This window comes from Oncorhynchus clarkii, chromosome 27 (assembly GCF_045791955.1).
Source record: "Oncorhynchus clarkii lewisi isolate Uvic-CL-2024 chromosome 27, UVic_Ocla_1.0, whole genome shotgun sequence".
In the NCBI taxonomy this organism is placed as follows: Eukaryota; Metazoa; Chordata; class Actinopteri; order Salmoniformes; family Salmonidae; genus Oncorhynchus; species Oncorhynchus clarkii.
The window spans coordinates 359,188-375,362 of NC_092173.1; the positions used below are offsets into that span (position 1 = coordinate 359,188).

Consider the following 16,175-nt stretch of genomic DNA (forward strand, 5'->3'; position numbering starts at 1 on the left):
AAATCTATTCCCTACATAGTGCACTACTTTTTAGGTCCCAGAAATAGTGCACTATATTGGAAATAGGGTGCCATTTGGGACAAACCCGATGGTATCCCCTGAATGACAACAGAATATTGTCACACCTGATCAGTGCTATGGTACATTTTTTTTAACCGCATACATTATTGTCCTGCATCTTCAAGTGTAGGGTAATTAAAATATGTTCAAATACTGCCCAAAGAATGACAGCATACTATCTTAACTATACAGTAGCCTATGAATTAATTAAGAAATGAATACGTGAATGAATGAATGAATGAACAAATGAATATAGACATTTATTAATTAATGAATGAATGACATACAGTATGGATTATTGTTTAAAGATGACAATGAACTGTGGCACTTACTTGGCCTGGGCTAAAACTCCTATGACTTCTGCATAGAGGTCTGCTACAATGTGCATGTTACCAGTGTTAGGACCATGATACCTGGCAAACAAACAGACAGGTGTAAGAATAGGGGAAAAGGAAAGAAAGACATACTGTATAAACAGCAAGTCATATAAAAGCAGAGCTGAACATACCCTTCTTTGTATCTAAAGTGCTTAAAGGCCAAGTTAATGACTTCACTGACCAAACAGTCCAGGACAGGGTGTAGCGGCATCTGGTCATAGAGAGAGAGAGAGCAAGAGAGAGGGAAAGAGGGAGAGGGGGGGGGGGGGGTGGGGGGACACTGTCATGACAACATTCTGCTACAAACAGAAAACTCCAGTCATGAGTCTGAGATTGAGCAAACGGAATATAGCTACGCTTTATGCTGCGTCCCAAATGCCACCATATTCCCACAAAGGTGGAAAGTAGTGCATCTGGTGGAAAGTAGTGCATTATATAAGGGATAGGGTGCTATTTAGGGTGTATCCAAGAAGTCGTTGTTCTGTAAAGTATCCCTCAGGGATGTGAATGCTAACATTGGTCAAAAATGCCACTTATGTTCAGGATACAAAACCAACTTTCACTTTAAGAAATGAAGAGTTTTCTTCTTCCCAGAACATTGAAGGAAAATAATGTGCTAGGTGGGTTTAGTGTTTTAGAGTGGAGTATATAGAGAAAATTAGTCACCTGTTTTAAAACTTCTATAAGTACGAGGGAGAAGATGAAGTCGATTGCCAGATCCCTCCTTTCAAGTAGAAAATCTCTGTGCTGTTCATCACTGTGAAACATCAACAGGGTTGGACAAGTTAGCACAAAGCTGTCAAACTACAACAGTTACCAAGTTATGTCACAGATTACACCACACAAATGGGAAAATAAATTACAAAAGTGAAATTGATTTATCATTATCCAATTTGCAATTCCAATAGCATTTCGGCAGCTACAGTTGAAGTCGGAAGTTTACAAACACTTAAGCTGGAGTCATTAAAACTCGTTTTTCACCCACTCCACAAATTTATTGTTAAAACTTCTTACGGATACGTGGGACAGTAGCGTCCCACCTGGCCAACATCCGGTGAAATTGCCAAGTGCGAAATTCAAAAATACTAAATTCAAATATTTAACATTCTTGAAAATATATGTGTAATACATCAAAATAAATCTTAACTTCTTGTTAATGCAGCCAAGGTGTCAGATTTCAAAAAGGCTTTACGGCGAAAGAAAACCATGCGATTATCTGAGGACAGCGCCCCGCATACAAATGCATGACAAATCATACACTGCTCAAAAAAATAAAGGGAACACTTAAACAACACAATGTAACTCCAAGTCAATCACACTTCTGTGAAATCAAACTGTCCACTTAGGAAGCAACACTGATTGACAATAAATTTCACATGCTATTGTGCAAATGGAATAGACAACAGGTGGAAATTATAGGCAATTAGCAAGACACCCCCAATAAAGGAGTGGTTCTGCAGGTGGTGACCACAGACCACTTCTCAGTTCCTATGCTTCCTGGCTGATGTTTTGGTCACTTTTGAATGTTGGCGGTGCTTTCACTCTAGTGGTAGCATGAGACGGAGTCTACAACCCACACAAGTGGCTCAGGTAGTGCAGCTCATCCAGGATGGCACATCAATGCGAGCTGTGGCAAGAAGGTTTGCTGTGTCTGTCAGCGTAGTGTCCAGAGCATGGAGGCGCTACCAGGAGACATCAGGAGATGTGGAGGAGGCCGTAGGAGGGCAACAACCCAGCAGCAGGACCGCTACCTCCGCCTTTGTGCAAGGAGGAGCAGGAGGAGCACTGCCAGAGCCCTGCAAAATGACCTCCAGCAGGCCACAAATGTGCATGTGTCTGCTCAAACGGTCAGAAACAGACTCCATGAGGGTGGTATGAGGGCCCGACGTCCACAGGTGGGGGTTGTGCTTACAGCACAACACCGTGCAGGACGTTTGGCATTTGCCAGAGAACACCAAGATTGGCAAATTCGCCACTGGCGCCCTGTGCTCTTCACAGATGAAAGCAGGTTGACAGACGTGACAGAGTCTGGAGACGCCGTGGAGAACATTCTGCTGCCTGCAACATCCTCCAGCATGACCGGTTTGGCGGTGGGTCAGTCATGGTGTGGGGTGGCATTTCTTTGGGGGGCCGCACAGCCCTCCATGTGCTCGCCAGAGGTAGCCTGACTGCCATTAGGTACTGAGATGAGATCCTCAGTCCCCTTGTGAGACCATATGCTGGTGCGGTTGGCCCTGGGTTCCTCCTAATGCAAGACAATGCGGCTGGAGTGTGTCAGCAGTTCCTGCAAGAGGAAGGCATTGATGCTATGGACTGGCCTGCCCGTTCCCCAGACCTGAATCCAATTGAGCACATCTGGAACATCATGTCTCGCTCCATCCACCAACGCGACGTTGCACCACAGACTGTCCAGGAGTTGGCGGATGCTTTAGTCCAGGTCTGGGAGGAGATCCCTCAGGAGACCATCCGCCACATCAGGAGCATGCCCAGGCGTTGTAGGGAGGTCATACAGGCACGTGGAGGCCACACACACTACTGAGCCTCATTTTGACTTGTTTTATGGACATTACATCAAAGTTGGATCAGCCTGTAGTGCGGTTTTCCACTTTAATTTTGAGTGTGACTCCAAATCCAGACCTCCATGAGTTGATAAATTTGATTTCCATTGATAATTTTTATGTGATTTTGTGGTCAGCACATTCAACTATGTAAAGAAAAAAGCATTAATAAGAATATTTCATTCATTCAGATCTAGGATGTGTTATTTTAGTGTTCCCTTTATTTTTTTGAGCAATTTATTTCAACCAGGCAGTTGCGACACGAAAGTCAGAAATAGCGATATAATATATGCCTTACCTTTGAAGATCTTCTTCTGTTGGCACTCCAAAAGGTCTCAGTTACATTACAAATGGTCCTTTTGTTCGATAATGTCCTTCTTTATATCCATAAAAACTCTCAAAAGTTACCAATAAACTTATCCAAACAAGTCAATCAACATTTCTAATCAAACCTTAGGTACCCTAATATGCAAATAAACAATCAAATTTAAGACGGAGAATCGTTAATGTCTTTACCGGAGAAAAATAACAAAGAACGCGCTTTCCTCCACGCGCTTGGAAACACTACAGCCAAAATGGGAGCCACCTAGAAAAAATACAACTGTGGGCAGAACTGAAAAGGCATGTGCGAGCAGGAGGCCTACAAACCTGACTCAGTTACGCCACCTCTGTCAAGAGGAATGGACCAAAATTCACCCAACTTATTGTGGGAAGCTTGTGGAAGGATACCCAAAACATCTGACCCAAGTTAAAACATTTAAAGGCAATGCTACCAAATACTAATTGAGTGTATGTAAACCTCTGACCCACTGGGAATGTGATGAAAGAAAGCTGAAATAAATCATTCTCTCTACTATTATTCTGACATTTCACATTCTTAAAATAAAGTGGTGATCCTAACTGACCTAAGGCAGGGATTTTTTACTGGGATTAAATGTCAGAAATTGTGAAAAACTGAGTTTAAATGTAGTTGGCTAAGGTGTATGTAAACTTCCGACTTCAACTGTATATGATTTCTGGTTATAAAATGTGACAGGGTGTTCATGGGAAGTCCTATTGGCCGTTCTGTCTCCTGTACCATCAAAAGGTGTGTGTGTGTGCATATACGTGTGTTACTTTTTTGACTTGGTGTTGGCTCTGGGTCTGTATTCGTGTGACTCTGGGTCCTCTAGACCGTTCTGTCTTCTGTACCAGTCAAACAGTGTCCTCAGAATGGACGGGAGGCAGTACTCCGCCAGAGAACTCATAGCAGTTATCACCTGAAAGCAAATAAATGCAAATGGTGTATACATATTGGTCAGGCAGATCATTATTACATAACACTGTTTCCTCCAGCTAAAATCAACATCCATATTTAGATTATATTTAATTGGAGTTGACAACAAATGTTAATTCTTCTTGAAATTAACCAACCCTTCAAATCTTGTCGTTGATTTGTGGTTGAAATCTGGTTAAAATGAGTGCACGTTGACCACTTTTTTTGTTGTCAACCAAATATTCAATTGATGTTGTCACGGATCCTCCCCGGTACTGCTGCTCATTCTGTTCACCAGGTCTTCTAGGCTTCACTGAACGGGATTCATTATCATCAACCCCGGACTGTCTTGTCTGATTACATTCTCCTGATTATTATGTTATATACGTGCCCTCTGTTCCCTCTGTCTTTGTCAGTTATTGTTCCCATGTCCGTTGGTCGTTTGAGTATCTATGCGTTGGTGCAGCTGTTATGCTGCATGCTTTATATATTGTGTATTACGTGTATTGTCCCGTGTCGTTTAACGAGGCTTACCTTCTCTCTTTTGTTTGGGTACAGCCCAGTGTTTTTGTATACGTGTTTGTTTTGGGTGTATTAAAACCCCTATTGTGTATTACTGTGCATGTATCCAAATCCTTTATACCAGCATGACAGATGTTGTTGATAGATGACATTGATGGAATGTTGGTTCAACATCATTTTGGGTTGTATCTCTTTCCCAGTCATGTTTCATTTATATCTGCATCAAAATCACTGTGTCTTAACCCTCACTGTCCTCCACACAACAGAAGCTGCAGGCAGTGAGAGGGGATGGGAGGAAAGGTAAAAGAAAGAAGAGAGAGACAAGGGGAAAGAGGAGACGAGTGGAGAGGAGAGAGAATGGAGAAGGGACAGAAGAACAATGGAGACCCGAGATAGAGAGATGGGAGACAGGGTCCTGGGAGACTAGGAGTTGAGGTGCCCATGGGGTGGCATGCATCTCTCCAGGGAGGAGAGGGAAGGAAGGAAGGAAAGGCGGGCCGGCTTGGACCTGGATACAAGCACACGGAAAGGGAGGGGAGTCTGGTGTGACGAGGGGAATACAGCGGGCCTTCATTCAGCACGGGCAGGAGAAGAATCCTGCCTCTGTACACTGTTGAATGGCATCAAGCCGTAGGCACCCAGAAACACATGCACACAGGAACACCCACGCACACAAACACACACTTGTGCGCTCACACACACACAAACCTTCTACTATACAGGCACCTAGAGAACCACAGATTTGGAGAGGCCCCGTGGGGAAGGTTGAGTTAAGCACTACCCAGCCAACAAGCATTAACAGTGATGATGGGCTGACTGCTCAATACAACAAGCTTGTGTATCATTTGTTGAGTAACCTTTTCTGAGACCTGAAAACCTGCTTTGGCTCCAGGAGCTAAAATGTATTCGCTTGAGCTCAGCTCCCACAACCCTGCCTCACTGATTTTTCTGTCCATTAGAGAGTAACAGTTCTTACCTGATCAAACTGAGGATCCTCACCCCTCTGCAAAGACTTGATCAATGGTTTCTCCTGTGAAAACACAACAGAACATTAATAGAATAAGAATAGAAAAAAACAAATGAATAAATGAATTCAAAAACAAAAAAGTGAAAGTTCTAAAGAACTTCCTCTCCTAATTCTCTCCATTTCTCATATCAGGACCTAGTGTTGGACATTCTGGGTATTTTTGGAAAGGGGAGTTATGATCAGTTGATGTATGGTCATTATATAACCCAGGGTAAGTCCAAATGGAACCCTATTTCCTATATAGTGCACTACTTCCTAATCCCTATATAGTCCACGACTTTAGACCAAGAACCACAGGGTTTATATAGAGAATAGGGTGCTATTTGGGATGCAACCCCAGAGTTAATAGGAAAAGACACCAGTCAGTTGGAGATCTGGACAGCTCCTGTCAGACAGACAGGAGAGATGGGACATTAACGACGTGCCCGCATCAGTCTTTACTCAGCTGGATAATGCCCATAATGCCAGTCACCCAGTTAGCGCCTTGGGGTCTCATTTTTAAAATAGCCTTGCGCTCAGATTGGACCATAAATTGTGCGTGCTGTGCGTTGATGTCGTGTGTTATTAATGTCGTCCACACACACCCAAGGTTGGAAATGATGCATCTTGACCTTGATGTAAAAACCTACATGGGTCATTTATTTTTAGTTGCAAATGTATGAAACATACTTATGAAGTGATTTACACACGCTTTGTGTTTAATGCATAGACAGTACCTTTTTAGGATGCGTTCCCCTTCATTTTAAGAACTGAAGGAACGCAGAAATGTGGTATAAAACTAAGCAAATTCTATATGAGGGCCCCAGGACCGGCCTACCTCTCATGACCCCTGGGGAGGCCTTTTCTCTTAACTCTGTGCCAGTGTTCTTCACTTTATGTTGGTACATTCCAATGATTCTGCCACACTCTTAGATTGTTCATGTAGCTACATACAGTCTGAATCTAGAAAACATTGGAGTGATTGAAATCTCAAGAGTCAAGTTTATACTCTCCTGCATAAACTTCTGCCTACATTACTTAATTGTTAACTTACAAGATACTGCATCAGATCCGGTCTCACAGGGATGGCTAACTCTGGACGTCCCTTCAATCTCCACAGAGTTGGGTACACCTTATGCGTGGAGTAATCTCCATTGCACTTTAAGATTGGAGGAATTGGTGCCTCTAGGGCATTTCAGACGGCTGTTAGGGGACCTTTTTACAGGGAGAATGTAACCGTTTTTTATTATTGTGTTTTGCTTTTCATGTATAATAACGTATATTATATGATATTATATTTTGATTTGTATTGTTGTGCAAACCAGGGCTCATCTGGAAAAGAGACCTTGGTCTCAGCATTGACTCTCTGTCAAACTAAAGGTGAAATCAATAAAAAATATAGTTATATCTGTCTTTGTGAAAGCAGAATCTGTGCATCAGCATTTTACACAGACGGACAGTGCTGATTATGGCCTTCAAGGTGTATCAGGGTGCTAAGTGTCCTATTTGGTCAGACAGAACAGCACAGACGCCATGTATTGATGTTTCCACCCAAGCTAACAGTTGTTTGACTGTGACAGTGAGTAGGGTGGGGAGATGACTGATCAAGACGTCAACAAGCAATCCGGTAAGACTTCACTTAAAGCCTGCCGGTATTATGCTTTATTCGTTGTTATTGTAATGATTCTGTATGTTATGTCTCTATGCAGGAACTTTCAAACTGACTCAACGGTTGTAAATTCATCAGGACCATTATGAGATTATATTGAGAAATTATAAGGGGTTGTACATGCAAATTAGAAGTTGTACAATGCATTATAACCACATCACAATGCATTCTACCTGCAGGTTTTAAGTAAAGCATTTACAGACCTTCCTATAGAAGCAGGACAGGCAGCCTAGCCTGTGACACACAGCTTGTGTCCCCCTATTTCATATATTATGAGTCCTGGTCAAAAAGTAGTACACTACAGTAGTAAACCATAAGAATCAGGTGAAATTTGGGACACATTCACAAGGGACTGGTCCTCTGTTCATTCAGACAACCTTTTACAGTAGGTGTTGACTCGTGCATTATGAAGTGATATTTAAGTCTTGTTTTCAGTGCATAATTGATGAAAGACTTTCATGCACTATGCTCTATCTAGATAGAGTTCAAGGTGTTGGTGGAGGGTCAATCCAACATTATTATTCTCAAACAGTAGCAATGTGGAGACACACAGATCATCACATTCAATACTACTCATTTACATTGATAAACAGCGCACTCCACTTGTAGTGAATGAGATTATAATAATCAAGCGGCTAAAGTGATCCAATTTCCTGCATGGATGTAAAGGAAAGGAAGTGTATGTATAGGAAGAGGACATACAGTATCGGGGGTTTGTCATTGGCTAACCAATAGTCCTGTTGGAAGGTGAACCTGAGCGCTCTGGAGCAGGGTTTCATCAAGGATATCTCTGTATTTTGCTCACTTCATCTTTCCCTCTATCCTGACTAGTCTCCCAGTCCCTGCCACTGAAAAACATCCCCATAGCATGATGCTGCCACCCCCATGCTTCCCCGTAGGGATGGTGCCAGGTTTCCTCCAGACATGAAGCTTGACATTCAGGCCAAAGAATCTCGTTTCTCATGGTCTTAGAGTCCTTTTGCTGCCTTTTGGAAAACTCGAAGCGGGCTGCTATGTCCCTTTTACTGACAAGTGGCTTTCGTCTGGCCACTCTACCATAAATCCTTGATTGGTGGAGTGCTGCAGAGATGGTTGTCCTTCTGGAAGGTTCTCCAATCTCCACAGAGGAACTCTGGAGCTCTGTCAAAGTGACCATCGGGTTCTTGGTCACCTCGCTGACCAAGGCCCTTCTCCGATTCCTGAGTTTAGCCGGGCGGCCAGCTACAAGAAGAGTCTTGGTGGTTCCAAACTTCTTCCATTTAAGAATGATAGAGGCCAATGCATTCTTGGGGACCTTTAATGCTGCAGACATTTTTTGGTACTCTTCCCCAGATCTGTGCCTAGACACAATCCTGTCTCGGAGCTCTACGAATAATTCCTTCAACTTCATGGCTTGGTTTTGGCACTGATATGCAATGTCAACTGTGGGACCTTATATAGACAGGTGTGTGCCTTTCCAAATCATGTCCAATCAATTCAATTTACCACAGGTGGACTCCAATCAAGTTGTAGAAACATCTCAAGGATGATCTATGGAAGCAGGATGCACCTGAGCTCAGTTTCGAGTCTCATAGCAAAGAGTCTGAATACTTATGTAAATAAGGTATTTCTGTTTTTTATTTACAAAAAAAATCTAAAGACCTGTTTTTGCTTTGTCATTATGGAGTATTGTGTGTATATTGATGAGTTAAAACATGTATTTAATACATTTTAGATTAAGGCTGTAATGTACATTTTCAGTAGTTATACATTCTACAGTAATTTGTTGCAAAGTTTCAAGTGCATGTTTGATGTGGTGGCTGTGCTTGTTGTTAGTGCAGAGGTTGCTTAGTTTAGTTTAGTTTGGCAGTTTAGTTTGGCAGCGATTACAGCCTCCAATCTTCTTGGGTATGACGCTAAAAGCTTGGCCCACCTGTATATGGGGATTTTCTCCCATTCTTCTCTGCAGATCCTCTCAAGCTCTGTCAGGTTTGTTGAGGAAAGTCAATGCACAGCTATTTTCAGGTCTCTCCAGAGATGTTCGATCGGGTTCAAGTCCGGACTCTGGCTGGGTCACAGAAAGACATTCAGAGACTTGTCTCGAAGCCACTCCTGCGTTGTCTTGGCTGTGTGCTTAGCGTTGTTGTCCTGTTGGAAGGTGAACCTTCGCCCCAGTCTGAGGTTCTGAGCGCTCTGGAGCAGGTTTTCTGCAAAGATCTTTCAGAAACTTTTCCCCATTCATCGTTCCCTCGATCCTGACTTGTCTCCCAGTCCACGCTGGTGAAAAACATCCCCACAGCATGATTCTGCCACCACCATTTTAGAATAAGGCTGTAACATAACAACATGTGGAAAATGTCGAGGGGTCTGAATACTTTCCGAATGCACTGTACATTAACATTTTAATAAATAAATACACACAAATGTAATGAAAGAAACAATACAACTAAAGAATAATAATGTGTGGGTGTGTGTAGAGTGAGTGTTAGAGAGTGTGTGTTTGTGTGTGCATCTATCAGTTATACATACTTGTCAGTGGATTCACACAAAAAGTAGGTCACATGGGGGAGAGCCGTTGTGCCGTGAGGTTTTTCTTTATTTGTGTTTTGAAACCCAGTTTGTTGTTCACTTGCGCTATACGGAATGGAGTTCCGTGCAATCATGGCTCTGTATAATACTGTATGTTTCCTTGAATTTGTTCTGGACCTGGGGACTGTGAAAGACCACTCTGCTGGCACGTCTGGTGTGGTAAATGTGTGTGTCAGTGCTGTGTGTAAGTCGACTATGCAAACAATTTAGAATTTTCAACACACTAATGTTTCTTATAAAAACAAGAAGCGATGCAGTCAGTCTAGTATTGATTTTAGCCCTCTGGTAACAGTGAAGAGCAAAATATGCTTCTCTGTTCTGGGTCAGTTGCAGCTTAACTAAGTCCCTCTTTGCAGCACCTGACCATATGACTGGACCATAATCAAGATAAGATAAAACTAGAGCCTGTAGGACTTGCTTCGTGGAGTGTGGTGTCAAAAGAGCAGAGCAGACCTCTCCCCATCTTTACAACCATTAAATTAATATGTTTTGACCATGACAGTTTACATTCTAAGGTAACACCAAGTAATTTAGTCTCTTCAACTTGCTCAACAGCCACACAATTCAATACCAGATTATTCTGAGGTCTAGAACTTAGGAATTAATTTGACTAACTGTGGTTGCTGACACGTATACTGTAGGGTTGAATCATTAGCATACATAGACACACAGGCCATGCGGTACACTACACTTTACATGTTTGTCAATAGAGAAGCTTCCATTAAACAAAACCTTCTGTGTTCTATTAGATAAATAACTCTGAATCAACTATATGGCAGAGGTTGAAAATCCAATTTCAACAACAGGTTATGGTCTATAATGTCAAAGGCTGCACTGAAGTCAAAGAGTATAGCTCCCACAATCTTCTTATTAACCATTTCTTTCAAGCAATCAGCAGTCATTTGTGTCAGTGTCATGTTGAATGCCCTTCTCTATAAGCATGTTGAAAGTCTGTTGTTAATTTGTTTACAGAGAAATAGCATTGTATATAGTCAAACACAATTTTTTCCAAAAGTTTGCTAAGAGTCGGCAGCAAGCTGATTGGTTGGTTGTAAGAACCAGTAAAGGGTGCTTTACCACTCTTGGGTAGCGGAATGACTTTGGCTTCCCTCCAGGTCTGAGTACAAACATTTTTCTCCAGACTCAGATTAAAGATATGACAATAGGAGTGGCAATATAGTCCGCTACCATATTCAGTAGCTTTTCATCTAAGTTACCAATACCAGGTGGCTTCTCAATATTGCTGGACAACAATAGTTTATCCACCTCACCCACACTAACTTTGCAAAATGTAAAATTACAACACTTTCTCTTCATTATTAGGTATTTTATTCTTGCTAAATTTGCTTACTTTGACAATGTAAGTCATTAAAGTAATTGGCAACATCAAAAGGTTTTGCGATAAATGAGCCATTGGATTCCATGAAAGATGGAGTTGAATTAGTCTTTCTGCCCATAATTTCATTTTTAAAGTATTCCAAACTTTTTTTCCATCATACTTTATGTGGATAAAATATTCAAGGGTCACTTCCAGACCCAATTTATACTACTATTAAAATGTGAACTGTATCAAGATCCGAGAAACAGATAACAGAAAGTCCATGTTAATACCAAATGTAAATGGGGTCTCCCTCAGTTCCCCTAGGGTTTTGGAGTGGTATAAAGTGCCTTGCGAAAGTATTCGGCCCCCTTGAACTTTGCGACCTTTTGCCACATTTCAGGCTTCAAACATAAAGATATAAAACTGTATTTTTTTGTGAAGAATCAACAACAAGTGGGACACAATCATGAAGTGGAACGACATTTATTGGATATTTCAAACTTTTTTAACAAATCAAAAACTGAAAAATTGGGCGTGCAAAATTATTCAGCCCCTTTACTTTCAGTGCAGCAAACTCTCTCCAGAAGTTCAGTGAGGATCTCTGAATGATCCAATGTTGACCTAAATGACTAGTGATGATAAATACAATCCACCTGTGTGTAATCAAGTCTCCGTATAAATGCACCTGCACTGTGATAGTCTCAGAGGTCCGTTAAAAGCGCAGAGAGCATCATGAAGAACAAGGAACACACCAGGCAGGTCCGAGATACTGTTGTGAAGAAGTTTAAAGCCGGATTTGGATAAGAAAAGATTTCCCAAGCTTTAAACATCCCAAGGAGCACTGTGCAAGCGATAGTGGGTGAGGTGGGAGACTCTGTCCATAGGACAACAATCAGTCGTATATTGCACAAATCTGGCCTTTATGGAAGAGTGGCAAGAAGAAAGCCATTTCTTAAAGATATCCATAAAAAGTGTCGTTTAAAGTTTGCCACAAGCCACCTGGGAGACACACCAAACATGTGGAAGAAGGTGCTCTGGTCAGATGAAACCAAAATTGAACTTTTTGGCAACAATGCAAAACGTTATGTTTGGCGTAAAAGCAACACAGCGCATCACCCTGAACACACCATCCCCACTGTCAAACATGGTGGTGGCAGCATCATGGTTTGGGCCTGCTTTTCTTCAGCAGGGACAGGGAAGATGGTTAAAATTGATGGGAAGATGGATGGAGCCAAATACAGGACCATTCTGGAAGAAAACCTGATGGAGTCTGCAAAAGACCTGAGACTGGGACAGAGATTTGTCTTCCAACAAGAAGTTCAAGGGGGCCGAATACTTTCGCAAGGCACTGTACATCTCAGGTAGGTGGTGACTGGTCAGTGCAGGGTGAAGTTTCCTCTTGGTACAGATCTAGGATCAGCTTCCCCTCCCCCAATCCTAACCTCCTGAGTGGCGCAGTGGTCTAAGGCACTGCGTCTCAGTGCTAGAGGTGTCACTACAAACCCTGGTTCGATTCCAGGTATGTATCCCAACTGGCCGTGATTGGGAGTCCTATAGAGCGGTGCACAATTGGCCCAGTGTTGTCCGGGTTATGGTCTGGCTGGGGTAAGCCTTCATTGTAAATAATAATTTGTTCTTAACTGACTTGCCTAGTTAAATAAAATAAAAACCTTAGCCATTAATGGGGAAAATGCCAACCTGAACACAGATCAGTGTCTCGGGGCAACTTTACCCTACACCCTCAGGAGGGTGCAAAGTTAAAGACGTCAAGATAGAAATGTACTGTGTAGAACACGTATGATTGTCTGTCATGTAGAATATTACATTTTATTCATTACATTTCTATCTGCAAGTTACTACTCTTTTGAACGCTGGTCTAATATATTTTTTATGCACCAATGCATGATACCCTGACAAAATCCTCAACTTTGATTTATATATATAGTATCATAACATGTCTTAAGAAAAATATAGTTATAATGTATCCTGATTAACCAGACATAGGCCTACTTACTGAACATAAAGATGCTTAAGAAGTTTCTTAGGAGTTTCCTTCAGAGTCTTTTTTTAAAGAGTTTCTTAATAAGAGTGAACACATCAGGGATGTGAACACCGGTCATGTACATAGAGTTTGTCTTGGTAAACATCCTGTAGTAACAGGATCCTCCACTGACTAAACCTGAAACCTGAACCTGCAGCTACCGTCACTCCCACCTGTTCCAGTCCTTCCCTCCATAAGAGGGATCAATGTTGTGAAATGTTAGTCAGCAGGGTCAGTTGTCCAATGATACGACAAACTGTAGGAGATTTCACTTTTATCCTCACCATCTGTCACTCTCTGACCGGTTTCACCTGTTCCTGTTATTGTCTCCACCCCCTCCAGGTGTCGCTTATTCTCCACAGTGTATTTATCCCGGTGTTTCCTGTCTCTCTGTGTCAGTTAATCTCGTATGTTTCCAAGTCAACCATCGTTTTCCCCGTTCTCTTGCTTTTTGCATTCTCCCTTTTCTAGTCCTCCCGGTTTTGACACTTGCCTGTTTCTGGACTTTGTACCCGTCTGCCTGACCATTCTGCCTGCCGTGACCATGAGCCTGTCTGCCACTATGTACCTCCTGGACTCATCTAGTTTTGACCTTTTGCCTGTCCACGACCATTCTCTTGCCTACCCTTTTGGATAAACATTGTACGACTTCAACCATCTGCCTCCTGTGTCTGCATCTGGGCCTCGCCTTGTGCCTTGATACCATCCAGGACCCCTAAAGCGTCTCAGAGTAGAAATGCTAATCTTAGATCAGAACCCCCCATCCTATTTATTATAAAAAGCTAAACTGATCCTAAATCGGCACTCTTTTGATGAATACAGGACCACATACGTAACCCCCAGTGAATACTTTTTTAAATGAGTTTAAGCTATACACATATCAATAATAATGTAATCAATATTTTTGTTATAATTTTTTTTAAAGAATTAGAAATGTAAGCATTATAGATGAAGTATTGTACATAATTATGTAGAGCTGTAATATCAGGGAATCCCAGGTGAAGCACATACAGTAGCTCTACAATTCCTACTGTATCCCAGGGCTATTCCTCTGTAGTTGTGCTAATGTGGTGTGAAAGGGAATGCCTTAGCCGCTGTACTTCCTTATCCAGTCCCATAATGTTTTGACTTGTAGCAGAGCCTATGTCTAAAGACTCATGTTGAGCGGGTTGAGAGCTTCAAGTTCCTCTGTGTCGATATCACTAAGGATCTATCCTTGTCCAAACTCACCAACATAGTCGTGAAGAGGGCATGACAACGCCTCAACATCGCAGTGATAGCTGTGCCACCAGAGATTCTGTGTTCGAGTCCAGGCTTTGTCGCAGCCGGCTGCGTCCGGGAGACCCATGGGGCGGAGCACAATTGGCCCAGCGTCATCCGGGTTAGGACGCCAGGGATATCCTTGTCCCATCGCACACTAGCGACTCCAATGGTGGGCCGGGCGCAGTGCACGCTGATACGGTTGCCAGGTGTATGGTGTTTCCTCCGACACATTGGTGGGGCTGGCTCCTGGGTTAAGTGGGCATTGTGTCAAGAAGCAGCGCGGCTTGGTTGGGATGTGTTTCGGAGGATGCACAGTTCTCGACCTTTGCCTTTCCCGTGTCTGAACGGGAGTTGCAGCGATGGGACAAGACTGTAACTACCAATTGGATACCATAAAACCGGGGAGAAAAAGGGGTTTAAAAAATATATATATATATAATAAATAAAGTTCTAAGGCTGCACCACTGAGAGCATCTACACTGGCTGCATCACTGATTTATATGGCAACTGCTTGCCATCGGACCGAAGGGTGTTACAGAGGGTAGTACATCAATTGGGCCGAGGTTCCTGCCATCTAGGACCTATATACCAGTGTCTGAGGAAGGCTCTAACACTTTACTCCAGCCACCCAAGTCATAGACTACCGTACATAAAGCGATACTAATGCACCGGGTCTGCAACCAACAGGACCCTGAACAGCTTCTACCCCCAAGCCATAAAACAGCTAAATAAGTTAGTTAAATAGTTAACCACATAGCTACCCGGACTATCTGCATTGACCGTTTTTGCAATAACTTGTTTAACTCATCACAAACAATGCTACTGTTTACTATCTGTCACTTTATTACTAGTTATATGTACATACAGTGTATTTACATCAATGATTATGTTATTCACACATGAAGTATACAGTGCCTTGTAAAAGTATTCATCCTCCTTGGTGTTTTTCCTATTTTGTTGCATTACACCTGTAATTTAAATATATTTTTATTTGGATTTCATGTAATGGACATACACAAAAATGTCCAAATTGGTGAAGTGAAATGAAAAAAATGACTTGTTTAAAAAAATTCAAAAAAATATGTGCTATGAAGCCCCTAAATAAGATCTGGTGCAACCAATTACCTTCAGAAGTCACATAATTAGTTAAATAAAGTCCACCTGTGTGCAATCTAAGTGTCACATGATCTCAGTATATATACACCTGTTCTGAAAGGCCCCAGAGTCTGCAACACCACAAAGCAAGGGGCACCATGAAGGCCAAGGAAATCTCCAAACAGGTCAGGGACAAAGTTGTGGAGAATTACAGATCAGGGTAGGGTTATAAAAACATATCTGAAACTTTGAACATCCCACAGAGCACCATTAAATCATTATTAAACATTTGAAAGAATATGACACCATAACAAACCTGCCAAGAGAGGGCTGCCCACCAAAACTCACAGACCAGGCAAGGAGGGCATTGATCAGAGAGGCAACAAAGAGACCAAAGATAACCCTGAAGGAGCTGCAAAGCGCCACAGCGGAGTTTGGAG

General features: G+C 42.2%; 1 protein-coding gene across 2 annotated transcripts in view; it reads right to left on the reverse strand.

Moving 5' to 3' along the window:
* Positions 1 to 16,175, reverse strand: part of LOC139386324 (protein furry homolog) — a 190,223-nt gene that overhangs the window by 149,160 nt on the left and 24,888 nt on the right. For both annotated transcript variants that reach the window (XR_011629033.1, XM_071131847.1), the window contains exons 3-7: positions 5,749 to 5,802; positions 4,112 to 4,254; positions 1,104 to 1,194; positions 569 to 648; positions 393 to 473 (exon numbers count right to left, since the gene is read on the reverse strand). Coding sequence is in view for 1 of the 2 variants with exons in the window: in XM_071131847.1 (XP_070987948.1) it covers positions 393 to 473; positions 569 to 648; positions 1,104 to 1,194; positions 4,112 to 4,254; positions 5,749 to 5,802 (449 nt within the window). In the remaining variant the exon portion in view is untranslated. The remainder of the gene's footprint in view (positions 1 to 392; positions 474 to 568; positions 649 to 1,103; positions 1,195 to 4,111; positions 4,255 to 5,748; positions 5,803 to 16,175) is intronic.